This window comes from Pholis gunnellus (assembly GCF_910591455.1).
Source record: "Pholis gunnellus genome assembly, chromosome: 1".
Lineage (NCBI taxonomy): Eukaryota > Metazoa > Chordata > Actinopteri > Perciformes > Pholidae > Pholis > Pholis gunnellus.
In genome coordinates this window covers 3,098,642-3,112,336 of record NC_136528.1, presented here as the reverse complement: position 1 = coordinate 3,112,336, position 13,695 = coordinate 3,098,642, and the positions used below count along the sequence as shown (strand labels likewise).

The 13,695-nt window shown below is 41.3% G+C and overlaps 1 protein-coding gene across 1 annotated transcript; it reads right to left on the bottom strand.

Annotated features, from left to right (window-relative positions):
- Window positions 1–220: 220 nt before the first annotated feature.
- LOC306696656 (tryptophan 5-hydroxylase 1-like) lies at window positions 221–13,695 on the bottom strand (the record flags this gene model as incomplete). The annotated part of the gene is made up of 12 exons (XM_079160319.1): window positions 221–492; window positions 1,983–2,116; window positions 2,561–2,656; window positions 2,927–3,053; window positions 3,163–3,298; window positions 4,437–4,633; window positions 5,866–5,933; window positions 6,069–6,169; window positions 6,313–6,496; window positions 6,663–6,809; window positions 9,062–9,182; window positions 13,643–13,695. 12 exons carry the CDS (start codon window positions 13,693–13,695, stop codon window positions 324–326), a joined length of 1,533 nt encoding a protein of 510 aa, XP_079016445.1. The 3' UTR covers window positions 221–323.

Here is a 13,695-nt window from a genome sequence, read left to right as displayed (position 1 = left end):
TCAAAAAAACAATGTGCTCGGCCGCCACTTGCAGCTATATTTTTTTTATTGGATTGATATCCACTCCATGAAAGCATGCTCCACACCCGTTTAACAAACCACATTGTAATCCATTGTCGTCAACAACGCCTCATAGGGCTCCATTAACAGAGGAAAGGTACAAATAAGCAGCGGCGAACAGAAACACCAAGGATCCATCTTTACAGTGTGAATTGGAGACATTAACCTTCACATTGTGGCAACAAAGTCGGGATTTTGGTGTTATATTTATAGTTAAAAAATGTATATTTTTAACTTTATTGTACATTTATACAAATTCAGACTCATAGGTGTTTGTTGAGTCGGTTCAGGGCGTCTTCTACAATGTCCAGCTCATGCCGGATGTCTTTCAGCATGCTATTGATGCTGTTGGTGTCCTTCAGGACGTCCACACTCTGGGTGTAGGGGTCGTAGCGTACTGTGAATGGCCGCCAAATGGTCTTGGCAAACTCCCTGCAGACACACAAAAAGTGAGTTACGTCAATAGCCCAGTTTAACCTTTGACATCTCTGAAACATTGTAGCTACAAAATCATTCAACCAAAGTTTTGTGTGTAGTCATTTAAAGGCAATTCCAGGATCCATCACCACAGTGTAAAAGACTTCAGGACTTTCACATACTCAGAAGTTGAATTGACTTGAATATATCAACATAAACAACAACACTGAGTTACCGCCTTGGGAAAAATATTTTTACAGCTAAGCTAAGGTCCAGATGCTTGGGATGCTAATTGTCACCGCACGAAGAACAAAAACTAATTTTGCTGTGATACAGTAGATGCTGCTGGTGAAGAACTTTTTGGGGAATGCACTCGTTTACGTGACCTGAGAAGATTGATAACACATTCCATGTCTGTGCACCAAGTATGGAACTAGAGCCATGAGGTGATAAGCCTAGCTTAGCATAAAGACTAAAAGCAGGGATAAAAAGGCTAGCCTGGCTCATCCAACTCCACGAAGGACAGTAAATGATGAAACTTTTATCTGATAATGTTACTACAGTGCTGGTGTAATGACAGAAGTGACCCTTTGCTATGCCCCGCTCCCTTGCTACTACTCTGCCAAGCTAGCTTCGAGCCCACACTGTCACTAACTGCACTCCCTGCATAAATACAGGACTGTCTCAGAAAATTAGAATATTGTGATAATCCCCATACGTGTGATTTAGTTTACTGAACCAAGCTGAGTGTTTTTCAAGGCTCAGGAAACCCTTGCAGGTGTTTCGAGTTAATTAGACGATTCAAGTGATTAGTTGAATACCCTACTAGTATACTTTTTCATGATATTCTAATATTTAGAGATAGGATATTTGAGTTTTCTTAAGCTGTAAGCCATAATCAGCAATATTAAAAGAATAAAAGGCTTGCAATATTTCAGTTGATTTGTAATGAATCCAGAATGCATGACATTTTTGTTTTTTTAATTGCATTACACAAAATAAAGAACTTTATCACAATATTCTAATTTTCTGAGACAGTCCTGTATATGACAAAAAGTGAAAGCAGCATGTATACAGTCAGTATACCTTCAGTAGTCTGTATACCTTCACTAGCTTGTGTAACACTATATATATGGCAACACTAACTAACGTACTATGCTGATGTTAGCGCCGCAGATTTTTATGTAAAAATGTGACATTTTAGAAACGCATCTCCTTCCAACCTCTCTGGGTAACTAGTATAACTATTACACGTTTAACCATGACCTGCTACAAAATTTTAAAACCAGCCTGAAAATAAGGCAAATCTGAAATTGCATGAGAGTCTATGGAGCAGTTGTCGGTCCTTGGTCGAAGCTGGCCAATGCTGCACTATGATTTGCCAGTCTGCGTTTGAGGGTGGGACTTAATGGAGGGTGGGTTGGTTGGATTAGCTGCTAACTGCAACAATGATGTTGTAAAATCTCAAAATCAGAGAGTTGATCAGAGCTACATTTTTAACTGACCTCATTTTGTTCTTGGCATCCTCAAAACTCTCAGAAACAAAGTACACGTCCTGGAACGTAGTTATCATGCACTCCTGATTACAGGTCACCACAGGGTCAAAGGGAAGGATATGGGCCTTGTCAGACAAAGCATGCTGAAAGAAAACAGAGACGTGTTGTGTGGTCACATTCACATACTGAGAGAATGCCCCTCTGGACCTGGTTGGTCAAGTAACATGTTTTTGGCTGACTGCATGTAAATGCAATTACAGAATTAAAGTAACCTGGATTGCTACATAGGAGAAATGTAAAGTATTTTTTTTTAATTCTCATAAGTGGTAGTGAAAGCTAGATAAGAACTTCCTCTGAACACCTTTTGCTGGATATGAGCTGATGCTACAGAAATGTGATTTAGGTCAGTATTGGTTTATTCATTTAAATCATGAAACAAATTCAGATGTACACTTAAATGTCTAACTTATTACATATGTAGGAAAACCTGAGTAGGATCAATTGGCAGCTACTCATACAGAAGTTCACAGTGTAAGCAACAAGTGCAGCAGATGAACTTGCACTGAAGACAGCAGGTCGAGTGTTACCTTGAGTTCACTGATGGAGGACAGGAGTCCAGCTCCATAGGCCCTTAGCCTGCCAGCCTGCTTACATAGGCCAAACTCCACTGTGAAGAAATAACACTAGAACAAAACAGGTTTTCATTTGTACATCATCCTTTTCAAACACAGTATGAGAATGTAGTAGATGTCACTAACTGAGTTAGGTGTGCGAGTTTGTGCCTATGGTAGGGATGTTATTGTCTTTATCAGTACTGCGTCGTCTCGGTTCTTTTTCAGGTGTATTGATAAAGGATTCACTTCATCAATACACCTAAACCTTTGGTTTTATTGCATTTACAGTACAAGTGTATTGTGCGCACGTGCGTGCGTGCGTGCGTGTATTTTTCTCACTGTGGCCAGTTTCTGCACAGCATCATCTGAAGCTCCCAGCGATGCTAAACCAATTTCTTGAGAGAACTGGGCGAAGCTGGGCTCAGCGAGCAGAGGAACGTGACCCAGCAGCTCATGGCATGTGTCTCTACATCCAAACATGAGAAGGCAAATGCAGGTATTGCTTCACTGAAGCGCTTACAAAATAAACAGTAGTATGAAGTGAATGCCGTTTGTGCGTAAACGTGTGTACTCACGGTTCAGGTGTGTACAAAGGCTCGGAGCTGTGGCGGACATACTGAGTGCAGTGGAACACTCTGAAGGCCAGGCCCGCTAGGAAGTCCCTGGGGGAGAGGTACCCAGCTACTGGCCGAATGATGAAGCCTGAGCGCTCTATACACACACACACACACACACACACAATATCTTAGTTTCTTTGGTAGAGAGAAGTTCCGTTGAAAACTGTCGACAGTGAAATCTATGAATTACCAAGCTAACCAGGATCAATTGGCCCTTAATCAAGAACCATGAACAGATTTACACTGAAGTGACACGTACGAGTGATTTAAAGGTCATATTGATAACATTATTACGTTGACGAATAATAATTAATTAACATACAGAGCTTTTACAAAGGCAGTGAATGAATGTGTCATGAATGAGTACTGACGTTGCTTCTAGGACACGTTGCCGTTGAAATTTGAATTTCACCAAAATCAAAAGTCCATTAACCTCCATTGTAAAGGTGCTGAAGCATAACTTATTCTTGAAGTTAGGCGATGGAACCTTAGCCTTTTCCTTGGAAACGTTTGGCAGAAAATAATGTACTTTTTAAGATCGTAAATAAAATAAACAACTATAAGGCACGGTAGAAGAAAAGATCATGAAATTCATGTTTTGTCTTCCAATCTTTCAAAGCTGGCATCTTCTTGTCATTAGATAAACTGCTGCGTAAGCACTCGGCCCTGGCAAATGCTGAAACACACTTGTCCACAGTTTTGTCCACACTTAAATACGACCCACCTGATCGGAAAGAGATCGGATACAAGAAGCGGCTGTAAAAGGCTGGATAAACACTTGAAATTTTCCGTAAATTCTATACAATAAAAGTCTGTCGTCATTTTCTGTCGTCTTCCTCCCTGCGGTATTAGTAAACCTGTTTTATTGAAGAATAGTTGCTAACAAAGCTCCACTAATTCGTTTTTTCCCTACAGAATCCCTAAAAAAAAAGCTTTTAATTTGAAACAGCAAAATTGGGAAATGTTGAGTTTGTGTCAGCCTAAACGGGGCTCAGCTGGGCCCAGCCCCAGTTTTTTGTTTTGGCGGAAGGATGATTGATAAATTGTCCGGATTGTTCCCACGTGCTGTCCACACCTCACTCAGTTTTTGAACTCCATGAGAGCCAGACCACCTCGGCGTGTTCGTCTGACCGAGCGAACAGACTTGACGGTCAATGTGTCCGTTGGGCGTGATCGGGTGACAAAAAGTCGCATTGAAGAGACAAGTGTGACCTCGGGATTCAAACAGTTACCCTTGAGGAAGTGCGAGACGTCCTCCAGCTGGGGGATGTTGTCTTCGCTGTAGTTGCAGTGTTTGGTCAGCAGGGGGAGGTTCTTCAGGTGCTCCTTGCATGCGTGGCTCGGGTACAGCTTGTTGAGCTCCCTGAACACCACTCCCCAGGTACGCACCTCCTCTGCTGTGAAGTCGACACGAAGAATAGGATCGCCACTGACCAAACATGAAGAGGGAGTTAGCTTATATCAAATAGAACTTTGAGAGATCGAACATAAAGATGGGAGAAACAATGTGAATTCATTTACAACGTCATTTTGTGGTACAGTATTAGCATATCTCAACAAGCTGTGATTTAACTCTTAACCATCAACAGTGTGTTTCTTTCATCTAGTTGGTCAGATTAACACTATTACTTCTTTATTGGTATTTTTTTTACCATTTTCCAACTGAGAAAACTAGTTTTGTCACAGAATTATTTCCAATCATCGGTGACATAAAACAGCAACTTCAAAACACATCTTCATCTTCAAATGTAGTTTATAATCAGGGCCGTAACCAGCGGTTGTATGATGCGTTTAACTGGTTCCCACTTGACTCTGAGGCATTTCCGTCAGTTACTTTTTGTTTTTAACGCATTTTCGTCAACAATTCTTAATATTTAAAATAAAAATTTCATCCATTTAGCTTATTATTTACCAGTTCTTTGTTGTTTTTAATGATTCCTAAAGAAATTGGGGGGGAAAGCCTTTTTAAAAAAAAAAAAAAAATCACACATTACTATTAGCCTTCTTATTTTCCTGACTTCAAGACTTTTTGGCTTGTTTACCCAAATATGTGTGACATCATTTTATTTGGTCTGGCAGTTGTTAATTCATTTTCTTTCTTGTCAGCTTTTGTGCACATGACGCTTATAAAAGAGATGTAGCAGATGTGGCATTGACTGCTATTGTCCATGATCCCCCTCCAAGACGAGATGGCACAAATCCTTTCTCTCCTCGAAAGACCTGGAGAAAGTTATTCATGCTGTTGTAATTCTGTATATACTGGAATCGGCACAAATCTTTTATCACACCTTCAGTTGGTGCAGAACTCTGCAGCAAGACTTTTAACTGGTGAACACATTTCATATTAGGTTGTCATCCACCTTACCAATGTTTAAAAGCCGTTTTAAAAACCTATTTATTTTCCCTGCCTATCCGCTTTGATCTTAACTTGGCACTTGTGTGATTTGTGTTAGTTTGTTTTGATTTTAAGGTTACTTTTAGTAATCCAGTCGTTTCAAATGTATGACTGCTTATCAATGTGCAGCACTTTGTTGTGTGTTAAAATGTGCTATACAAATACATTTTGATTGATTGATTCCGGAGGGTTTCACCCTTACATTTCGAAATATATCACCTAAATCAATTTTATACATCAAATCAAAACGAAACAGTGGATCTCACAGTTTGTAGCTCATAGCCAAATCAGCAAAATACTTTCTTCTTTTACGGTACATGTTGTCTTTAAATCCCTGCAAAAAAAAAAGAAAGAAAGAAAGAAAAGAAAAGACAGACTCACAATGTCAGTTTTCACAATTCCCCATATTATAAAAGTAAAGAATGTATCAGAGCTGCTCTGTAACTGTGTAAACTGCGTACGTCCTTACCGGATGGTCGGCGTCTAGTTCAGAGCCATACATCAAAACCCTGTTCGCAGACTGATCCAAATCAGAGATCTTCTTAGGGAACCAGGGCACATCAGCCATAACTGTAACACAATTCAGGTCCAGTTCAATTAGAGGTCTGCTTGCATCTCATTACGTTAATGTCTGCGCTTGTTGACGGGCCTTGGTTATGGTATCTACTGCTATTTAAACATGAATTATCTTATTGTAGATCATGTGGGCCTACTGTCATCGGGTAGAGTGGAGTTCTCAAATGGAGTAATCTCAACAACATCGGTGTGCGTCCTTAGCAGCTGAGTCAGCTCCTTGAGCTGTTCATGGTCAGTGTCGCAATCCACAAAGATCTCAAAGTCTGAATTCCTCCGCTTGGACTTGCGGGACTCGATATGAACGAGGTTGATGTGTTTTTCCTGCACATACATAACATGCAAGATGAACAGAACATGTGGAATAAGCTTCCGTGCATGATCAGACTCATCCAGGTTAGATCACTACAACAAACAAAGATTAAACAATTTGAATTTAAAGATAACAGCATGCATTTTAAAAAAACAACTTTCAAAATAAAACACCCACCTGGAAAAGCCGAAGTGCCCTGACGAGACCACCGACTTCATTTTTCAGTGAGAATATGATGGTTGAAACTCTTTTCGCAGAGCCGGTGGGCCTTCCAGTGGAGATGCTCCTGTTGTCCTGCTTCTCACCAAATTTACTGAACGCAACCTCAAAGAAAATAAGACATCTATGCATCAGTGATTTTCCTACAGTCTGAAAAAAAACCAACAACCATATTCTTCAACGCTTACTGAGCTACGGATCAGATCACTCAGCAGCAAGACAAACTTATGCTCGCATGGGTTCGCAAAGAGTCAGTGAGTTTCCGGAGATTTTCCAAGGTGAGTTAAGTGGGGACTGCCCATTGTTCCGAAAATACACACTCTCCCTGCTACAAACAGAAGAACATTGCAAATGATTATGCAGAATGAGGACATCGGAATGATACACTTAGGTTTCGGGTAAAAATACCAGGGGCAGAGTAGGGCAGGTCATGCCTTCGCCATGGTTGGAGGAAAACAAATATTGCCACTGCAACAGCCTTTAGCGTAATAATTAGCCATGCACTGTTGTTTGTTGCAGGGAGAGTTTGTGTTTTGTGGCATCGTGCCTTCTGAACAAAGGAAGTTTGTTAACTTTGGGATAACGGGCTGTAGGACAAATGGACTTTCAGTCCGATGGGATCATTGTTTAGGAATAATGGCCCGGCACCAGTTAAGCTGGGGAATTCTGCTCAAATATGAAAATCCTACACTGTTGTCCGGTTTGGATGTTCATAACATCTTGGTCGCCTTAAAAATGTCTTGTTCAGCATTCGGTTGAACTCTTGTGTCACTTCTCTTTCAAAAAAACAAGATGGCAACGACTAAAAAATAAGATTGTGACGGCCAAAAGCCAAGATGCCCGAACTCAAGGCATCAAAACGTTAGTTAACAAACCTATAGTTGTCTTCACAGTGACTACATCCGCTTCTCATATACGGTCTGTGACTACGTCTTGATTGGCTTTGTTGCAAGTTGTAGTGAAATGAATCAACACAGAAAAAAAAAAATGGCTCAAATGATCCCTTAAAGTCCAATTTAATTTAAAAGGTGCAATCAGAGCATTAATATAACAGCCAACAACTACTTGCTATTTAAAGCAACGGGCCACACTGTTAGTGCATTGGTGCATGTTTGTGCATGTCAGTGTGTCCCACTGCTTAGGTCACGGCTGCCTCTGCACTGCTCCCATGTGGCGGTCACAGCTGTTAACACCACCCTGACCACCATAAGCTGCAAGCCGCCGGCTCAGCCTTCGCCATGTTGAGAGCCATGTTGATTGTGACAGGGAAATTTATGTTCACATTATCTTACTAACATTATTCAAATGTAGTGAGTAATTCATGTTTAAACTGTGAATCCTACATTTATGGGTTCAGCATTAAACGGTTGTATTGTATGTTGATATTGAAAAGCTAAAAACTGAACAGTTAGAGTTGAATGGATTGCGTATGCTATAAAAGCCTGTTATGTTATACAGGCTAGGTTTTTTGGATACCCCTGAATCCTGGATTGGATTTTGGACTCACTGGATTGGATTTTCTCCCTGACGAGGGAGATGGCGAGCCACTCACGTGAACTGGATTAAGGATCCTAGGAATTCTTCACCTGCCCTGCTATCAGTGTGGTAGGACTGAGTGGAGAGGCCTCAGAGAACAATTGAACAGAACATTCTTTTTGGGAGGAGAAACATTTTATTTTATTTAGGGTGCACCCAGTTTAAAAAAAGACATTTCGAACAGAAAAAGGTTGAATGCTGGCATTACTAAAATTGTTCTATTAAGTGTATGTTATTACAATCATCTTGCTCTAAACTTAACTTTGTGTCCTGTTACTCATTGCGGTGTCCTGTTGTTCATTACCTCTCCTTTACCAATCTAGATACTGGTCCAGTGAGCACTTACCCCACAGGTGGGCTACATAAACATATTGCAAATGTAATCTGAGTCTGGTTAGAGAGCTGCTGTGGGCCAAACTCTTCAATACTACTAACAACACTTCGCCCATGACACGTCGGCTACAACGTGACTTTAAAAAAAAAAAAAAAATCTGTCTCTCTTTCCCCACCGGCACTCTTGTCAAACACAGATATTGAGATGAAAAAGGCACTTCTGATATTTTCCCAAATACCTTTTAACAATCAAAACCCATTACCAATAATACCAGTGATATAAAAACACGTTGACATTATTTTTGTCTTCAAAAAGCGACCTCATTTCCATTTCCACTTCAGAGAAATAATAATTTGACAGTTTTGATGGGCCGCCACAGAGCCATGCCAGCTCTAGTCGTCAACTAACCAATCAGGAGGTCACCTCAAAGAAACATCAAACCACTAATGGAAAATAACAGAACTCAAGCATTATCAGGGCTACTTACTTCATTGTTGAGCTGCTTCTCCTCATAAGCAGGATTAACCGAGTCAAAAGACCCTTCTCTGCGTGACTCGTGTTCTTCGGAATTCTTGGCGTACATGCCTGTCTCCAGATCAGTAGTAGAACTGCAATTGTTGCTCGGTCAATTTGTGTATTCTGCCCCAAGCTACAGCTCAGCTTGAAACTGGATGGGTTCTCTGAAAGGAAGACGTCTCTTTCAGCAGTTGAAGGCTTTCCAGATCAGCTCCAGTGTGAGTTTCCAGCCGTACTGTATCACGGAGTGAAATGCTGTGGTGTTTATGAGGCTGTAGTGGAGGGGAGGGAGCAGCAATTTGTTTCAGCAGGACGGAGATTAGTACAGGTCATTATTGACTTCAGGGCGGACCCATCACATGGCCTGACACACACACACACTGTCATGATTAGGCTTTGCCTCTGTGTGCTGTGTGTCTGTTATTCCACTCTACCTGTCAGTCACTCCCTCAGCCTAATTCCCTTCACCTGTCTCTGATCATTAATCAAGCACTTCCCCCTCATCAGCACAACTCTTCTCACCTGTTCTTCCCTCTACATAAACTCCTGCCCCTCAGTCACTCATTGCCAGATCCTTGTAATGTCTACCCGCCTGTTCGGCTTGTCCTGTTCCCGGGTTTCCAGTCTGCCTTCCCTGTCTCATTCCTGCTGGATTTTACCCCCCTCGTCTCTTGTTTGTTCTGTGGATCTCCTGCCGAGTCCTGTAAATCTTCTGTTGGATTATTGTTCATTAAATTACCTTCTTCATGCTACTCTGCCTGGTCTGCGTTTGAGTCCTCCATCATGCCCCGTGACATGCACGCACACACAACACAGGTGGCAACCTGTGGGTTCTGAAGAGTGAAGCCAATGCGAAAGTGTCTTTAATCTTGCATTCTCTCTACTGGCCATCAGGGGGCGACTCCTCTGATTGTATAGAAGTCTATGAGAAAATGACTCTACTTCTCTCTTGATTTATTACCTCAGTAAACATGAGTTTATGGTCTCAATCTCTAGTTTCAATACAGCATGATGTTCATTTAGTAAATTATGGTCCATTTAGAGTCAAATAGACCATAAAGCGGAGTATACTTTAGGGCGGGTCTACTGTGATTGACAGGTCGCTACCACTACCAAAGGCCTATACGGCTACTCTACCAGTGCCTCACTCAGCAACAGTCCAAATATGGTCACTTCCGTGAAAAACGAAGATGGCGGCGGCCAAAATGCCAAACTTAAGGCTTCACAACTGCAGTCCACAAATCAATGGGTGTCGTCACGATGACTACGTCCACTTCTTCCATGCTGCTACATTATGAGGCTGTGAAGCACTTATTGAATGATAGGTTAGTAGCATAAGAATCTTTACGTGTGTGTGTATATATATATATATATATATATATATATATATATATATATATATATATATACACACACAAAACGCTTTTCCTTTTTCCAAAGTTACGAGCTCCAGAGGAAAGACTCAACCACCGAGGGAGGAATGTAAAAGAAGCTCCGGTCGGTCCGGTCACAGCAGAGAGTGGAGTCTCCAAATATGTGGTTCAAGGTTTCGGGTTTATTTCAAAGTGAGAAACTCTTGACCCTTCGTGAATGACAAATGATGATGAATAAAAGTTGTTCTAATTGATGCCCTATGAGGGAATTTTATTTTACAAACCATTAATGATATCATTAGTTAGAAAATATGAGACCTTTGTAAAGGATGACTTAATAGACACTTGTTCCAATCATTAGCTTTGATCGGCCTAATGTTTTTTTTATGTGTGGCATAATTTCAGGTTGCTGTCTCGATGAACCAGGCAGGAAGGCTGAGAGACCAAACCTTGCTTGCACGTTGTCACTTATAGTTGCATCGTAAATTTTTGCATTTCACTTACATGTAAAGTTTTGCAAAGTTGTAGGCAACATCGAGGATTGTTGAGTGTGATACTTTCTGTTGGTCAATGTTGGTCAATTCCTTAAAAAGGGAAGTGGTTTTCAGCTGATCGGCCACAACTGGCCACCGATCGGTCTCATATTTCCAATTTTTTGTCGCATTATAGTTTTACTTTGGAGCACAGCAGCACAGACGATAACTTTCCAGGTCCAAAATAAGCCGCGGAGGAGCATCCATAAAACATTTTCAACAACTAACTTCATCAGATATTTCTTAGTACTCAGTAAAACGAGTATTGAGCAAAGGTTAATTTTAACGTTAGCGTGACGTGTTCAAATGTAAAATGTTTTTTTTCTGTTGAGAAACAAGATAACAGTTTAAAGGAGATGTTTTCACGGCAATATAAAATAGGTATCGGAGAGGGAATTATGACAGGTTTAACTTCTTAACACTAGCTGTAAGCAGCTTATAATACTTCATTAGTACTACTAATGCTTGGATTAAAACACAAATTAAAGCGTATATTCCAATGATTTAAATTGTGTTTTAATGCAACTAACTAATATAGATGACGGTAACAAAATAAAAGGATGACATTTCGAAATTCAAGACGGTTGGCGTTGGTAAAAAAAAGCTTAGTCTGGAGCCTTAATGTCAATGAAAGTTTGTAGAAAGAAAATCCCAATCGTCGAATCAGACTTTTAGACAATCTGATATCGGAATGGGCCAAAGAAATTGCAGTCAGTGCGTCTGTGGTTGTTTTTGTACTGTTACCAAGGTAACAATAACAGCTTTAGTGGGTGACTCCTAAAAATGTGTTAACGATGTTGCTATTATGTGCAACCAACATGTTTACGAGCTCTCACCCTCGGTAGCCACATTAGGGGTGAAATTAATGAGATGTCCTCTATCGCAAAAAAAAACGGACTAATGAGTGAATCAGACATTCTCCCTGAACAGCTTCACACACGTCAGACCTATAAACTGGACTTCCAATGGATCACAATAGGGCGTTGATTCCCGACGTTCAAGAGACGAGTAAAGCCAGGTGCTTGTTTAACTGTTCGCAGCATTATCTGCTGTTACACGAGTCAGACTGAGGACGTGGCTTCGTGATGTGCTCGCACACGATGATCGTGGGTTTCTGAATCACAGGGATGTCAGAGGGGGGTAGGCCACACGGACTTACCTCTTGAATAGAGTTCTGCAGGAATGAGTCCTAAAAGCCTGAAATGACTCAGCATTTTGCACCTCCGGATCCCTAGCATCTGAAATAAGGTCTGGGATTAACGCAAGTTTAACATATTTTAACGTTTTGTTCGACAATATGATATGTCACTAAATACCCCTGTAGTGATGTTTCTTTAAAAAAGGCGTGGCCAAGTGAGACTCCCGAATGTCATCATGCCGAACACTAGTCCTCCTTCAGCTTAGTGGCGGTGAAGTGAAGACATGTCAGAGTGGTGTAGTTGGTTTCACTAACTAATCCAATCCGACAGCAGAAGACGGACATCGTTAACCGGGAGAGTGACAGGACTTCTGTAGATATCTTAACACTCATAACACTCCACGGGGAACCTTTAAACAATCCGCTGATGCCGCTCAACTTTCAGAAATGTGTATTCAGTCCTTCATTGCATTTAGCGCACTACACTCGTGATTTCTGTGTAATTCCTGGTTATATTATTTCATAATCTCCCTCTCCACATAACATCGCGTATTCTAGTGTGGAGACAATAGATATACTCCTACATCACGTTGGTTCACAAGTTTTCTTTATTGAATAACAAATCAGTAAATGGGGAAGAATAGCTTAATATTAACATATTTTAGGTTGTACCTAAACTAGGAGACAATTCAGGGCATCTGAGGCAGCCAAAGCAAACGAACAAATGCACAATGAGCAGCTAAGTCTTCAGTATTCAGTGGTGGCCTCATCCTCCTGCCCTGAGATGATGCGCCTTTTGTTGATGGGTGCTTGGACCCCGCTTCAAGGATAATTAATTGTAATTATGCAACACAGGGATGGGCAACAATATTCAGTTGTAGCTCATTTGAAACGCAACAAACACACGACAGACAAAACAAAAACAGCAGTACATTCCTGTAGTGCTTTTTTTAATTTTTAAATGTGCATCATAAGGAACAGTCACCGACCTCCCGCTGCTGCCATCCATCTTATTTTCCTTCGACGGGGCATCAGACAGCCAGGAGCATGCTGGGTAGTGGAGTAGCCTCAGGTCCTATAGCTAGGTCAGCTTAGCTGTCCATCTCTGCTCTCCTCCCTCTCCTCCAGGGCCAGGTTAGTGGCGTTTGGTCCGGCAGGTCTGGCTGGTTGGTCGTCTCAAAGTCCCCTGCACTTAATCCCCACACCTCCTTTTCAGATGTTGATGAATGTATTCTGTCATATGTCATTAGTGATAAACACAAGAAACAACAAAAAAGGACGAAAATGTAGAGAAATTCATGGGAGCTGCAGCATGAGCCGCCGCCGTTGCCATAGCTAAGAGGTCTTGCAGGTCTATTTTTTTTTTCCATGTTGAAAACATCAGTTGACACATATTTTCCGCTCAGAAAATTTTTCAATCGGCTAATTTGCGTCACAGTATTTTTATTTTGGCCTACTCCGATATAAGAAGGGGGCGGGGTCCTTGGCCTTTTTTCTAACCCCCCCACACCTTCACTCCAGGGCCCTGGCACATGCCCGCGTTGCCCACGCAGTTATCCAT